General features: G+C 40.5%; 1 protein-coding gene across 7 annotated transcripts in view; it reads right to left on the reverse strand.

The window, feature by feature from the left end:
• AAK1 (AP2 associated kinase 1) overlaps positions 1–16,512 on the reverse strand; it is a 158,622-nt gene that overhangs the window by 21,011 nt on the left and 121,099 nt on the right. For 6 of the 7 annotated variants that reach the window (XM_045549771.1, XM_045549775.1, XM_045549774.1 and 3 more), the window contains one exon: positions 9,472–9,567. The exons of the other annotated variant lie outside the window; for it this stretch is intronic. In XM_045549771.1, the coding sequence (XP_045405727.1) occupies positions 9,472–9,567 (96 nt within the window). The remainder of the gene's footprint in view (positions 1–9,471; positions 9,568–16,512) is intronic. 7 annotated transcript variants of the gene reach the window in all.

A 16,512-nucleotide genomic window follows, 5' to 3' on the forward strand; every position in this document is an offset into this window, starting at 1 on the left:
TTAGTGGGGTGGGGAGAATAGGAGGTCATATGGAAAAAGCCAGGCATTAATACTTGAATAAGAATCTAATTCTTGTATTAGCCATTAGCAAAAAGCATGTGAGCGAGTAAAGAAGTGCATGTGTGTACAAGTGTGCTGTGTGGTGAGACGGAACGGGGTAAATTGCCAAATTTCGGGAGGCTTACTTTCTGACCAAACCTTAAAGTAACTGGCTATTCACATAGGTACCTTGTATGGTCACTGCTGCTTGGGAATGCACAAATACTGCAAATGCGAAGACAGGAGCAGAAAACAGAAGACGACTGGGCAGAAAACCAGGAGTGAGCTGCAGTCTACATAAGGTGGACAGCATGTGCCAAGAAAGCTTCTCTGCCTCCTAGAACTCTCAAAGTGCAGAAAGGCTCTCAGCGACTTGGTGAGCCTCCAGGTGCCATCATAACAATGGACATTACTTGTATTTGTAGAGTTTAATGTCAAATATTTTCATTCATTATTCAAAAACTCCTGGTTTTGGGAATACTAATACAGTTGAAGAGAATAGAGATAAGAGACTACGACAATGTGTGACTTGCCCAAAGTCACAAATTGGACATGGTAGAGGCTGGACTTGACTATGAAGTTCTCTCCACACATTGCCTACGTGGTGGTCTGCCTATCTCCATCATCAAAGGAGGATGGGTCTTCACACATATACAGTCCCAGGCACAACAGTAAAGTTATCAAAGATATATTGGCATTGGAAGGAAGCTCCGATCTTATCCAATTCAGCCTTCTCATTTATGAATGAAGAAACCAGTTCCAGAAAGGTAAAGTAACTTGCCCAAGATCTTAAAGCAGGTAAGCAATAGAACTAGCTAACATCAAGACCCAGATATTCTACCACACTAGAGATTCATCCTTCCTGTTTAACTAAGGCTTTTTTTTTTTTAATTGAGACAGGGTCTTGTTCTGTCACTCAGGCCAGAGTGCAGTGGAATGATCACAGCTGACTGTAGCCTCAAATCCTGGGCCCAAGCAATCTCCTGCCTCAGCCTCCCGAGTCGCTGGAACTACAGGCATGCGCCACCATGCCCAGCTTTCACTAAGACTCTGATTGTTTTAAAAGACTTACGACCTTGATCAAGTGTCACACTGGCATATTGTGACTTATTGATATCTAATGAATAAAGACTTTTTAAATTTCCCATGAATCATGGGAAATGGCTTCTCTGGATGCAAAAGCAAAACCCATCTTTTGGGACAGTTTATACCTGAAATGTATAAAGACTCACATTCTTATTCTCAATTATTTAAGGTGACAGATCAATTAAACCAAAAAATTATTCATAAATTGCATTTTAAAATGATTTAATCCTAAGTAACATTTTAGAAGAGTTGTTACATCTTTGTGTTAGAATCACAAGCCTGTGACCATTAGAAGAAAATGGTCCAGTTTTGTATCAGTTCCTAGGCTTCCTCTGATATTTTTAGAAATGACTCCAGACTCTGTGTGTGTGTACACGTGTGCAGTGGTGGGAGGATACTTGGATTTGGGGAGGGTATCATTTTATTTATTTTATCTTTTACTGTGATACTGTACATTTTTGGAGTTTTGGCTAGGGGCTATAAAATCTCCCAAAGTAAATAAGCAACATTAAAGAGTAAAAGGGACTGAATTTAAGTTACCTAATTTTTCTAAGCATCAGTTTTCTCACCTGTAAACAGAGGTCAGGAATTACGTTAAAGGGCTGTTAGGATTAAATGGGTGCATTTATTAGAATAAAGGTGGGTGTAAATAAGTTCAAGTGTTTGGTACATAAAAGGGGATTCATTTCTCCTTTAAGTAAGAGGACACCAAGCCACAGATGCCTTTGATTACAGTAGTGAATATGGGTGAAGTTCCAGATTTTACTCAAATGCCTCGGTATGAGAACTGAATAAGCAGAACTCCTAGAAAAAAGTGAAATGTGGGGAGAAGGCAGGATGGTCTATCAGGGTGGTAGAGTAGGTACTAAGAGACAGGAGACCTGGGTTCTACACTAAGTTTGTGTGGCACTTTGGGAAAATCTCTTACTCTCTCTAGATCTAAATTTTCTTATGAATAAAATGGAAGATAAACTTTAAGACCTTATCTACCACTAAAATCCAGTCATCCAATGTGAAGGGAGAAATAGAAGTAGGACCTGGTTGCTTAGGAGATGAACTAGAGAGACGAAACTGGAGATCTGAACTGATAATAAAGGCAGGAGGCAAGATGACTGGCCCCAAGTAGTAGGTTTTGGGAAATGCAGAGACCTGACTCAACATGCTTTCAACATGCAAACTCAGCCCAGAAGGGCACAGCCAGGAGAACAGGGTGAGAAGGTAGGGAAAGAGCTAAGCTCACATCTCACTTAAAAAAAGGACAAACTTCTATTGTCTTTTCCCTTATTGCAAAAGTAGTAATAGGCTGAGTGTAGTGTCTCAAGCCTATAATCCCAGCACTTTAGGAGGCTGAAGTAGAAGGATTGCTTGAGGCCAGGAGTTTGAGACCAGCCTGGGCAACACTGCAAGAACCCATCTCTAAAAATAAAAATAAAAAAAACTTAGCTGGGCAAGGTGGCATGTGTCTGTAGTCCCAGTTACTCAGGAGGCTGAGGTGGGAGGATCGCTTGAGCCTAGGAATTAATGGCCAGACTGGGCAACAGAGTGAGACCCTAATCTCAAAAAAAAAAAAAAAAAAAAAGGAGTATCAGTGTCTTGTGGAAAATTTGACAAATACAAATAAGCCAAAAGATAAAAGTAAAATTACCCATAATCCTGCTTTTGGAGATATCCACTATTATGAGTTCTCAATGAATATCCTTCCATTATTTTCCTATGAATTCTGATCATTCAACAAATGTTTAAGCATACCCATGTCTTAGAGAAATATAGTTGTTAAATAAAAGAAAAAGTAAAACCTTAAAGACTTTTGTTATAAACTACCAAACTGTCCTCCCAAAAAGTTGTACTGATATATCTCCTATTAGCAGAATATGAAACTGTCTATTTTCCTGTATCTTTATCAAGTCTAAGTTTATTTCATCATCTTTACCAATTTGATAGTGGAAACCACAGCATACTGCTGTTTTGTAATTGGCACTTCTTAGATTCATCATGATGATAAACTTTTCAAAAATATTTACTGGCAATTTATATGTTTCCTTTTATGAACTGCCTGTTCATATTTTTCTGTAGGTGGTGTTTCCTTATCACATTCCTATCAGTACACTCAGTTCTCTCTCAAGTTTCTAGGGTGATAAATAAAAATGAGAGTGGGTCAGAGCTTAGAGAAGCACTGAAATCATGGCTGAAGGACTGTAAAGGTGGGTAACCTCTGAAGAAAATGGATGTAGGATTTCATTTCAAAATTAAGGAGAGAGGTGAGAGAAAGGGGGTTTTCTCTTTGAGCACCTCCTCCTCTCCTCTTGAACATAACCCCAGTGGCAGTGAGGAACGGGAAGGAGGAAGTTGCTAAAGTTGGAGTTAGGAATTAACCTACTTTAGATTCTCCTCACAAGACCTTTAATGACTAAGTATCTCAAGACCTAGTCATCAAAAACACCAACCACAGGACAAGAAGGTAATAAAAGCTTCACAATCCAGTCTAAGGTTAGATAATTAAAACCACTTCCTGACGTGAGACTGGCGGGATATACTGCAAGTTGTGGCCTTTCTCTCTTTTAAATTATCAAAAGAGAGGGTAGATTTCTATTTATATAGGCTCATAAAACCAAGGGCTTACTCAAGACCCATTTTGACCCTAATCAGGAATATGAACAGGAGGAGCAGAACAGGCTGAACTAGCCAACATGGAAGAGCTTGATAATGAGCTCCCCACAAACATGTGGCTGCTCCAGCTTTGTGGCTTTGGAAATCTGTCTCGTCTGACTTGAGCTGTAAGCCCTGAGGTCTTGTGATGAGAGATGATGTTTTAAAAATCTGGTCACTCTCAAAAAATCAAATCAAATCAAATCACATCTAGTCACTCTAAATAGTTCCCATCATTGAGAATCCAGACACAAGACCATCTGTAACATCTGCAAGTTGGAAACAAAAGTCAAACATGATACCCTATTCCAAGTTCATTTTGAAGAATGAAATCTGCAGGAAGAAAAACTTTTAAGAGTAAAAACATATATTATGATCAGCCTTGGACTTTTCAATATTACAAGACTGCAGCTGGAAATGAGGAAGATGCCAGGCAAACAGCTATGAGAGGAATGTCCGTCTTAACAACAAACCACTAAGAAAACACAGCTTCTCTTGCTTCACCTTTTAAGAGATGGTAGAGTGCCATAAACCAAAGGGTACTTTTTTTTTTTTTTAAAGGCTCTAATTCTAGGAAGTAGCACTTACGAGACAACTAATGCATTCTTGCTTATTCTTGTGGAACACCAATGTCAAGAGATCAGTAGTGAAGAGTTATTATAAAAATAATTTTCTTTTTTTTTTTCACTTTGTTGCCCAGGCTAGAGTGAGTGCCGTGGCGTCAGCCTATCTCACAGCAACCTCAAACTCCTGGGCTCAAGCGATCCTACTGCCTCAGCCTCCCGAGTAGCTGGGACTACAGGCATGCGCCACCATGCCCAGCTAATTTTTTCTATGTATATTTTTAGTTGGCCAGATAATTTCTTTCTATTTTTAGTAGAGACAGGGTCTCACTCTTGCTCAGGCTGGTCTCGAACTCCTGACCTCGAGTGATCCACCTGCCTCGGCCTCCCAGAGTGCTAGGATTACAGGCGTGAGCCACCGCGCCCGGCCAAAAATAATTTTCTTAAATTCTTGTGCATTGCTGGTGGGAATACAAAATGGTAGTCTGTATGGAAAACAGTATGGTGATCCTCAAAAAATTAAAAAGCAGAATTACCATATCACCCAGCAATTCTATTTCTGGGTATATAGCCAAAAGAATTGAAAACAAGTCTTGAAGAGATGTCTTTATACCCATGTTCATAGCAGCATTATTCACAAAAGCCAAAAGCTGGAAACAACACAAGTGCCCATCAATGGATGAAAGGATAAAGAAAATGTGGTATATGCATACAATGGAATATTATTCAACCTTAGAGAAAAAGGAAATTCTGACATATGCTACAACGTGGATGAGTTTTGATTGAGGTCATTGTGCTAAGTTAAATAAGCCAGTCACAAAAGGACAAACACGGTATGTTTCCACTTATATGAGGTTCCTAGAGTAGTCTCATTCATAGAGACATAAAGTAGAATGGTGGTTGCCAGGGGTTGGGGAGAAGGGGAAATAGAGACTTACTGTTTAATAAGTACAGATTTTTGTTTTGCAAGAGGAAAAAAGTTGTGTGGATAGATGGTGGTGATGGTTATAAAACAATGTGACTGTACTTAATGCCACTGAACTATACACTTAAAAACAGTTAAAATGGTAAATTTAATTATGTATATTTTACCACAATTTAAAAAATAAATTTTAAAAAAAGAAATACAAAAATGATTAAAAAATCTTTTCCCCAATTTTCAGAGAAAATTCCTCAATCTTTTCCACCATGTTTAAAAACTTTGGTACTACCTAGAGCTTATCTGTTTCCTAACACAAACAGAAGGCAAAATGAATGAACAGGCAGCATATGAACATCAGTGAAATACATTGAGACTCACTAGCCATGCATCATTTGGCAGCTTTGTGAGCATACAAATGCTCATGGCTATGATTTTATATTTCAGAGTTTCTAAGAAAATTTGTTTTATGATGTTTTGAAAAATAAAAATTCTCCTTAAAACAAACCAATCAAACCACAATTATCCAGTGCCCCTTTACCCGCAGTTTGACAATCACTATGTCCAGGAAATCTGTTATTTTAATGGCTCTCAGCTGTGCAAAAGTTAAAGGTTGCAATAACAAGTTTAATTTGAACAAGAGAAAAATATCATTTCATAATAACAAGGACTGCCCCATTGGGAATAAGGATGCAGAACCAAAGTTGTAACAGCATTTCCCATCTGTATCGTAATTTAACATTCACATAGCAATTTCAAATACACGATTTCATCCGAACCTCACTACCCCATGAGGCAGGTTTTAGTATTGCCGATTTTAAAAATGAGAACACAGAGTTTAAGTGATTTGACTAAAATCACCTAGCTACTAAGTGGCTAGAACCTGGGTTTTACAAGTTCAAATCTATTTTTATATTTCCTTAACCCTTAAATTTAGCTCTCTAGTCAAAGGCTTTATTGATCTGAAAACTGTCCCCGAAGACAAAAGAAACATCCACTGCTTGGGGAATGTAGGCAATGAAAAAGAATGTTGGCTTTGCACAGAGTAACACTGCAGCCTCACTTCCTCACCCACAAAATGAGGATGTTACCTGCCATACCTACCACCCACCACTCCATAGTACCTAAGATCAAAGGAAATTATATGTGAAATCATTTTAAAAGTATAAAATAAAAATGTTAAGTCACTGAAAGGCATGGCCTTCAGGAGACTGAGATTCCATGATTCTCATCAGGAAAGCTGCGTGTAGGAGAAGAGCACGTACGCAACACAAATGAACCAACCAACCAACCAACCAACCAACCAACAGGCTTGGCTGGTGTCCACAGTAGGCGGGAGATGTGACAGACTGCTTGCTTTTGGGGGGGAGAAAAACAAACTTGCAGTTTTCCCAGGTCCCAGAGAAACACTGAACCCTGAACCCGTTCCTCACTCAGCATTTCAAGATGCTCAGGAAGGATATAGGGACCTCGATGAAGGACTATGTAAATGAATATGCTAGGGGCTGAATACTAAAATAAATAAAACAATCAAAGCCACAGTGGTAATATAACAAACTTGGCCCAGTTCTGGAGGGCACCACGAAAGGACGGAGCTGAAGGAGCTGCTGAGCCTAGCTACGCTTTCATCAGCCCAGGGGGTGGCAGCTTCCTGTGCCTTCCTCTACCCACCCTGGCAGAGTGGGTGGGAGGTCTGGTGAGGGTGGCAGCGGCACAGAAGGAATGCCATGGGGCCAGTAGTCTGGTGTCTGGGACAGAAATGGAGAGTAAGGGGGTCACCAAAAGGCTTCCAGCCTCAGGTTTTATTTCAATCACCCATCTGGTCTGCAAATATTCGCTGAGTGCCAACTCTGCCAGGCAGCGTTTTTGGCACTGGTGCATTGGTAAGACAGACAAGGCCACCCGCAGGACATGGACATTCTGATGAGGAAAGAGAGACAATGAACAGGTGAAATCAGACAATGTCCTGACAAATACTATGAAGAAGAAAGCCAGGAGGTGTGATTGACAGTGCCTGTGGGACCACACTGGGCCTTTCTAAGAAGATGGCATTTAAGCTGAGACCCAAATGTCAAATGACATAAAAGAAAAGAGCTGAAGAAAAAGCTTTCCAGGCAGAGTACCAGCAAGTGCAAAGGCCCTGAGGTGGGAACACACCCAGTCTGCTGGAGGAAAGACCAGGGGAAAAATGCTGTGAGCTGAAGTTAGAGGAGTAGGCAAGGGCCACACCATTAGGGCCTTGTAGGACACAGTAGGAGGTCTGGATTTTATGCTCACTCAGTGACATGAGAATTCACTGGAGCACAAAGGAGTTATGGTCTGATTTTTTCAACAGATAACTCTGGCCTGACCAGTCAGAAAGCAAATAAGATACTCCTAGAATTAAACAAATGTCTCATTTTCATAGATTTTTTCCATTGAAACCCAAGAGAGTTCATGGCTTAATTGATATTAAAGTGTATACCAGTAACACTTTAGCAGGAATCCACTAGAATGGGAGAAGTATGGAGGATGAGAAGATAGGAAAGATGACAATAAGGAAGGCAGGATGGCAGCTAGCTGGCCCTGGTGGCTCCGGACTCTTCTCCACAACCTGGAGCCTGTCTCCTGAGCCACCTGGTATGTGTGCCTGACTCCTCAACCCTGATCCAAAGGGATCCTATGACAGCTACAGAAGACAGCTACTTGCCTGTGGGCCCTCATTCTCTGCCCTGTGCAAAAAAGGCCAACCTTCCAGCTTCTGTGGCCCATGGACTACCTGGGCAATGCAAAGCAAGAACCTGAAGGAGTGTCAAAGGGAGAATGCCTCTATAACCCTTGCTGATCCCACAACTGCCACAACAGGAAGGAGCGGCTAGTGGGCCCCAGCTTGAGTTTATAGCCCACACCTTCTAACCTTTTGCTCAAAACTGGCTCATCCAAGTTTTACCAGGCATACCTGAAGGGCTCAAAAGAGAAAAGGGTCTGTGATTCCTTTTTTCCTTTTCTTTAACCACCCTGTACTGAATCATTCCTTGGTGATTTTTAGTTATGTCTGAGCTACATCCAGGTCCAGCAAGCTGTAAAGTCACACAGTACCACCTGATTAAAGCAAGCGTTTGCTGCCCCTTAGAAGGTCAACAAACTACCTTTAAAAAAAAAATCAATCAAACAAACAAAAAACCCTGAAGGCTATTTTCCATTGCCCCAAAGTTCTAAAAAAAAAAAACCAAACTGCCTTGGTACCCTCACTGCAGTCTGTCTTGGTAAGTAAAGGATACAAACATTGCAATCACTTCCAATCTTGAGTCAACCAATCAAATACTTTTAACATTTTGGGAGAGAAGAAAAATCAAGCCAATCCTATCAGTTCAAGGTCAAGAATTGGCAGAGATAATAATGGGAAAAAAGGAAAAGCTATCAGAAGGAAAATGACTGCCAGCTGTTTTTAGGGAGGTGGATGTCTCTGCTTTTTGAAGAGATGGACAGAGAAGAGAAAGGGCAGCTTCTGTTCCCCACACCACCTCTCCACCGAAAAACAAGTATGGGAGGGGAGCAGGAAGGGAAAGCTTTGGCATTCATGAACTCCAAATAAGAAGCACCAGTCTTGCTTTTCAGACTGCTTACTTAAAAATCGGGACATGGCAGACTGGGAGGTTTATGCGAACTCCTGCAGCACATACAACTTACTTTGCTGATGAAGAGGCAAGCCCCGTGGAAGGGAACCCAGGTCTCCTGGCTCACACTCCCTATTAACCTTTACTATGTATTTTTATATTATAAAATAAAAGTACATTATAGAAAAATAAGAACTGGACAGGAAGTCACCCACAATCCCATTACCACTCTATAGCCACTATTCATATGTTGTTTCTTTTATCACATGCTTATAGCTATTTCTCCCCCCACACTGTTATAATCATATTGGACTAATGTTCTTTCCAATACACAGGTCCCTCACATTACCATTAACACAATCAAGGATGAAAAACTGAACACTGATATAATATGGAGCACAATTTGGTATAACTCGAACTGAACCTTTGCTAAGGGCTCGTACCCACCAAGACAAGTTTGCCCCTCTTATTGAAACACAGTAAAAAAATACAACAGCACCCTATAATTCAGGCTTGAAATTCAGAGCCTTTTCATGAGGGGAGTGTTTAAAACAGAACTCTCCAGGGGTCCTGGGACAGAAGAATCAAGCTGCTTAACCTCAGATCAGATCTATTTACCTACCTGGTGCATCAGGTACTTGAAGAGGAATGAAAGGATCAGATACGCTTAGAAGTGGGAGGCCAGAGTCCACAGTCTGCCCACCCTTCCTTTTTTCAGCTGCAGTTGGTTGGAGGAGAAGGAGAGGTCAGGAGAGAAAAAAGAGAAAAGCAAAAAACATCAAGTAAATCTAGATGAGTTTGCCATCTATTAACCCAACAGCTCAAATTACAGAGTAAGTCTAAACTTAGAATAGAGTGGGCTCAGTGGATATAATCCAGTGTAACAGCAAAGTATCTTTGAGATAGACAAACTGGTCCTTGTCACATACTATGAGGTGCAATTAATGAGAAGATTAGGACATTTGTATGTATATTTGTATGTCTGAAATTCTACTTCTTTCCTGGATACTGAAGCCTATAGTCATCTCATTCAGAATTCCTACAGCAGTTACTGTCTACATCACACATTTTGGCATGTAAACAAAACGCTGTTTTGTAATCTAACACATGTGTGAAGGTACTTCCTATGTACCTATCACCCTCTTAGGGTCCTTTCAGGACTAAGTCCTATTGTATAACCAGTGTCTAATGTAGTGCTAGGCACAGGAAGAGGCACACAGGAAGGGGCAGAAATAGACTTCTTGCCTGTTGCAAGGTCACACAACTCCTGACCTCTGAACTATATTTGACATACTACTGGCATTCATTCTATATTTAGCAAATTACAGATTTATAAAAATCTGTACACCTTATGGAATACCAGAACTTAAAGAGAGCTTGGAATTTTCTAGCACAATTTCCTCATTTTCTAGAAAAGAAAATGAAGCCCAAACTTAAGAGACTAGCCACAGGTCCACCAGCAGAGAGAGGGTCAGAACCCAGGTCTTGGTTTCTATTTTATCATTCTTTACATTGCATTTTGGTATTCAGTTTGTTCATTAATTAAAATCTCATTTTGCTTTCTATAAAGTGGGTTTTTAAAAAAACACTTTATTCTGAAATAATTACAGAATCACAGGAAGTTGCTGTACATAGAGTCCTGTGACCCCTTCAACCAGCTTCCCCCAAAGGTGGCATGTTATACGACTGTAGTTGATCACTGATCAACTGATACTGGCACGATACTGTTACCTAGAGGTGTGGCCCCCAACCCCCAGGGTGGTACCAGTTCATAGCCTGTTAGAAACCAGGCTGCACAGCGGGAGGTGAGCAGCAGGGCAAGGGAGTGAGGCTTCATCTGTATTTACAGCTGCTCCCCATCGCTTGCCATCCTATACCCATCCCGCCTCCCCACACCGGTCCATGGAGAAATTGTCTTCCACGAAACCGGTCCCTGGTGCCAAAAAGGTTGGGGACCACTAACCTAGACGATTCAGTTTTCACCAGTTTTTGTGTGCAGCCACTTGTGTATATGTGTGCATAGCTCTTGTTTCTTCACTCAGTGCTGGTGACACCCACAGCTCTTTCTCCAACACTGCCATCGCAGTTCTGCATGTAGGAGCACCCCCACCCCGCCCTCTGCTCTATTCTCCCTCGACCCGACCCTACTCACATCTCCCTGTCTCCTTTCGTATCTCTCTCTGGACAACTCTTTCTCAACGCCCTTGAATCCCTCCTTCTCAACCTGAGTGGTGCTGAGTTGAATGTGGAAGAGCTGAGGCCCAGTATCCCCTGTACTAACCCCCTTGGCTTGGGCCATCAGATGTAGGACATTTCTCTTCACCTCTGTGGGCCCCAGCATTCTGTCTATAAAATGGGCTTGCAGAGGAGTCAAAGTACCGGACATGTGTGGGCATTACTGGTGGCATCTCCATGGGCACCTGGCTCTGATTTCTTTCTTTCCTTGTCTCTGACTCTGCCTGTCTCTGTCTCTTGGTCTCTCTCCCCAGCTCTGCCTCTGGTGTGAGTAAGGTCCGCTGGGGTCTGTTGAGCAGCTGTAAAGAGATGGGTGAGTTTCTCGCCTCCACTCCATCAATATCATTCCATGTCTCTCCTCGCCAGCAGGCTGACTGGGCCTCGTTCTCCCCAGCTGCTCTCCTCCTGAGAGCCCAGCCAGCCCAGCTGCCCATACCCCAGTCCCTTGCTCTCCTCTACCCAGTATTCTGCGTCCTTTGGACTCTGCCACTGTTGTGTGGCCACCTATGCCATCCCCAATGCCACCTCTTCAGGGCCAGCAAGATGTAGTTTGAGATGCATGACAATGTGAAAGGCAAAGGCGGGAATACTGGATGGGCCAACACCTTTCCCATCCGCAAAACCTGGTCGCTTCTCTTGCACCCTGGCTTCAGTGACAGACATCATTTGCTTCCACCCCAGAGGCCCCTGAAGTGTGGGAACCTAGCACCCCAGACACAAAATTGAAGGAGGTGGCACACATGGTGCCTACCCTTCCTCGGGTGTGCAGGAGTCCCCCTTCCCTAGCTCCACCTGACGAGCAGGAGGCCAAGGCAACAGGGACAGACAGGGTGTTGATGCCCAGGTACGGCCAAAGGGAAAGGGGAGGTGCAGTGGTGTCCCCTCAGTGGGCAACCTGGTGGCCCTGCCCAGACACTTGCCCAGCAAACGGAAGGGTGGCAGGGCTGCCACAGCCCAGGAGGCACTTTGAGGCTACCTGCTGACCACCTTCCACCCCCTGCAGCCATGTCCTACCCAGTGACCAGTCAGCCCCAGTGGGCCAGCAGCTGCTACCAGACCCAGCCCAGTAACTGGCACACGGGATTCACGGACTGTGAGTGCCTGTCCTGGTAGGTGGAGGGGAGGGAAGCTCACTACTCACTCCACTCCACCTCTTTTCCTTGGACTCTGAATTCCTACTCTCTAACCCTCACACCTTCCTCGAATTCCCAGCACTTCCCAGGATCCTGACCTCACATCTTCCAACACTCAACTTCCCCTCAGACCCTCAACCTCCCTCCTGTACCTGCAACTTTCATGGTGGTCCCCAACTCCCCCTTCAAACTCTATTTCCCAATCTCTAAACCACTCTCTCGTGGGACCCCTAATTGTCTCTCCTCCAACCTGTGCGTACAGTTCTTTGTAGTGTGATTCCGTGTATAGTATTACAGTGCAGGCACCACCACACTTGTGATACAGAACTGCTCCTTCACACAAAAGACCTACCTCATTTCTACTCCTTTACAGTCACATCCACCCCTTCCTCCCGTTGCTATTCTTTGGAAACCACTAATCTGTTCCCAATCTCTATAATTTTGTTATTAATGTGGGTCTTTAACTTTCTTTAAAGGTAAAAGGAGGAAAGGTAAAGTCACTGCTCTTAAGTCTCTGAAATATTTTATAATGAAGCAAAATGAAAGAAAAAAGCAAATTACAAACTGAATATATGGTACGTAATGTTTGAAAAAAGTTTACACGCAGAAATAAAATTCTAGATATAAATACTATCAAATGTCAGCAAATGTTCTTTTTTCAGAGTGGGGCTATGAGTTCTTTATTTCCCCCCTGCTTATTTGGGTTTTTACTCACTTCTCTAGATTTTTACAAATGAATGTATATAACTCACCAACAGGAAAACATTTGAAATAAAGAGGTACAATGCCAAGTTTAAACGCTTGCCTATTCCTCCTCCAATGTATAGACACATTTCATCAACATTTTTGCAAGTTTTACCATAAAAAAATGTTTAAAAGAACTCATGTGCCATCCTCCCTTACCCACTGCCACATTTCCTGCTTAGTTCCTCCACTGATCAGTCAGAAGGTTTAAAATCTGTCATTAGTCTGAACTCAGCTAGGAAATTTGTTGACAATGGCACCATCCTGTACTTCATACAAATGAGGGCAAATAAGTTTCTGGGATCTAGATATAATTTTCTGACATTTGTAAAGAATGAAGGTGTTACAGAAAGAAAACATTCATATCAAACAAGAAAGAAAATACCAATGCTTATAGAAGAATCCAGACTAAGCTGCGGAAAATATGAAGACATTTTGTAATGTTTGTAAAAGCTTAGTGTTGGTGATTTACAAGATTCCTGAGATGTAGTTACAGTAACAGCCTCTGAGCTGGGCTGCCCAGGTACAAACCTCTGTTCTGCATTCTCCAGCTGTGACCTTGGGCAGGTGTGATGTTGTGAAAATCACCTGAGAGAATGTGCAAAAGCGGCACTTACCCAGTGGGCTCAGCATGTACTATGTGCTAGATACACGTTCACTGTTATTACTGTCATAACTTTACTCAAATACGTGTTTGTGGCTGGGCCTTTAAGTTCCTTAAAAAAAAAATACTGCCATTTGCAGCCTTCAAAGTAAATATAAAGGGTCAGGCAAAACCAAAAAACAACATAAATTTCTTAAAAAAACAGTTCACACAAACACATTAACCATGTGTGATAAATGAGAATTAGCCATTAAAACCAAGCATAGTAAGGTGAGTGGATGGGAAATGATTACGGACCTCTAATGTCAACACTGGTAAATCCAAGTTCCTATGCTTTGGCCAAAATCAACCCTTCCCATTCATTCAACATATCTGTACTGAGCCAAACACTGTGCTAAATGCTGGATTCGGCAGCAAAGAAGACTCTCCCAGAGTTTATTCCATGACCCTCTTTCCAGAGAAACTATATCTTACTCAGGACCATGGTAGATCATGATTTTGATGTTCTGTCTTAAGGACAACAGTCAATGCTTTACACATTTGATACATTTGGTCAGCTATGTGGCATATCATACTTCGAGCACCATGAATTGGTCATTTTTAAGCCTGACCAGTATCAATAAATTTAAAATTCACACAGACCAGACAATAAAGTTAAAAATGAAAAATAACACAAAAAATTTTAACTACTTAATATTAAAAGGCACAACTCCCAAATAACTCCAAAATAATAACAAGGAGAACATCATATGAAGACTTATGAGCATGCAACTCCAGTTTTTTCCAGTTAGGGAAACACACTTATTAGAAAGCACTCTCAAAAAAACCAGTGTAATCCTCAAAGGTTGAGGTGGGGCAATTGGACAAAGAAAAAGAGGATATTGGAATATCTGCATGTAAAAAGCCTCCCTGAAAATTATAATTAGCCTCCCTCCCCACTCCTCTGCTGGTTAAAAATGACTGTTATATTGAGAGAAACACTCACAGCCTAAATACTTTATTTCTTAAGAATTTTTAAAAATTTTACTATGTATTCCTCTTGGTATTACCAAAGCAAACCTAAGAAAAACAGGGAAATATAAGAAAAATAAAAGCAAAAGTTAAAGGATAAGAAGACAGAAAAAAACAGATTTTATAAATCTAAGAGTTGTTTTTGTAAAGATAATAGAAGAGCAAACCTCTAGCTATATTTACCAAGAAAAAGAGAAAAACAAATATATACAATTAAAATGGAAATACACAGAAAAAATACTACAAAAGATTTACACAGAGAAAATATTATAAAAGATTTGATTTACACATATTGTTCTATTTTAATTTAAAAAATTTTAAAGCTGCAGAAGATTTTCTAAGAAAAGATAATTACTAAATTTTCCTCATTAAGAGAAAGAAAACCTGGTGAGAAGGTTCTGGAGCCAGAGGGTTGATGTCCCAGCTCTGTCACTTGCTAGCAGGTGACCCTGAAAAACAGACTCTCTGTGCCTCTGTTCCCTCCACTGTAACCAACATGAGGATGACACGTCACCCTCAAAGAGCTGTTGAGAGGGTTAGATAAGGTCACATTAAGAGTATAAATGACAAACTAGTAAAAATGTTTACAATACATGATATATGAAGAACTCTTACAAATTCATTTAAAAACAGCAAAGGATATGAACAATACAAATCCCCAAAGAAATAAAAATGCCCAGGAAACAATGTCCTCTGTCTACAGTCTCTGGGTTGGGATGGGTGGGGAAATGGCAGACTGTTACTCTAAATAAAATGCGTATAGATGTCTTAGAGGCCAATTTGGAAATATGTACCAAAAGCTTTAAAATATACACATCTTTTGATGTTGCATATAGTCTCCTAGAAATTATCTTACAGCAACTATAAAGGATATAAACAAAAATTTAGCTTTAAGAATATTTATATGGTGAAAAATTGATAACAACCCAAATATTCATAAAAGGGTGTGTTAAATAAATGTTACTATTCTTCCATGAAAAATCATGCTGTAGATTAATGTTTATTGACATGAAAACTACTAATTCCCAGAGGACATTTATAACATGAATAACAAACTGGGCCATAGAAAGCCCTTCAGTAGTAACCACAGCAAAGATTGCATAGGCCATGTGGGTCTCAGTGTGGTGAAGACATATCCTAAGAAACTCTTGGTTAAGGAAATCGAAACTTCAATTTAAAAATACCCAGAAAACAAGGCAAAGAAGAGAGGATTACATATCAAATATTATGTAATGTCAGCCAAAGTTCTAATCAGAAATAAATTTATGAGGTTAGAAAAACTACTCACACGCCTAAACAGGCAGAAAGAATATACCATAAGGTTAAAAATGGAAATTAATCAGTATAGTTAAAATGATCAATTTTAGAAGCATATCAAATTCTATATCCTACTAAGAACATTTTCAAAGGTCACATCTATGGCTGAAGCATTTACAACAGTAAAACACTGAAATCAGGCTAATGTTTAAAAAAGAGAGATTCAGCTAAATACATTATGATATAGCCACATAATGGAATTTAATGCACATATTTTTCAAATTACATTTTAGGAGCTTCTTTAATGATGAAGGAGAAATGTGCCAGGTTTATTAAGTGAAAAAATTAGGTTTTAAAATATGACTATAAAGATGTATATCAGAGGCTTAAGTGGTGCCTAAAATTGTATAAAATTGTGGTCACATGTATTTTGGTGAGGGAGATCCATAACTTTCATTAGATTCACAAAGATATCTGACCCTAAAAAGGTTAAATGCTACTAACAGACATCAATATGGTATACCTGTGCTATCTCAGTGGTCTGATCATGGGAGATTTTAACTTTCTTCTCTATAAATTATTAATGTTTATATAATAAATATGTATAATTTTTATTAATAAAGAGGAAAAATTAGTCTCTTGTTATTGCTTCCATAATTTAAAAAAAATACCTCCCTTT

This window comes from Lemur catta, chromosome 4 (genome assembly GCF_020740605.2).
Source record: "Lemur catta isolate mLemCat1 chromosome 4, mLemCat1.pri, whole genome shotgun sequence".
NCBI lineage: Eukaryota > Metazoa > Chordata > Mammalia > Primates > Lemuridae > Lemur > Lemur catta.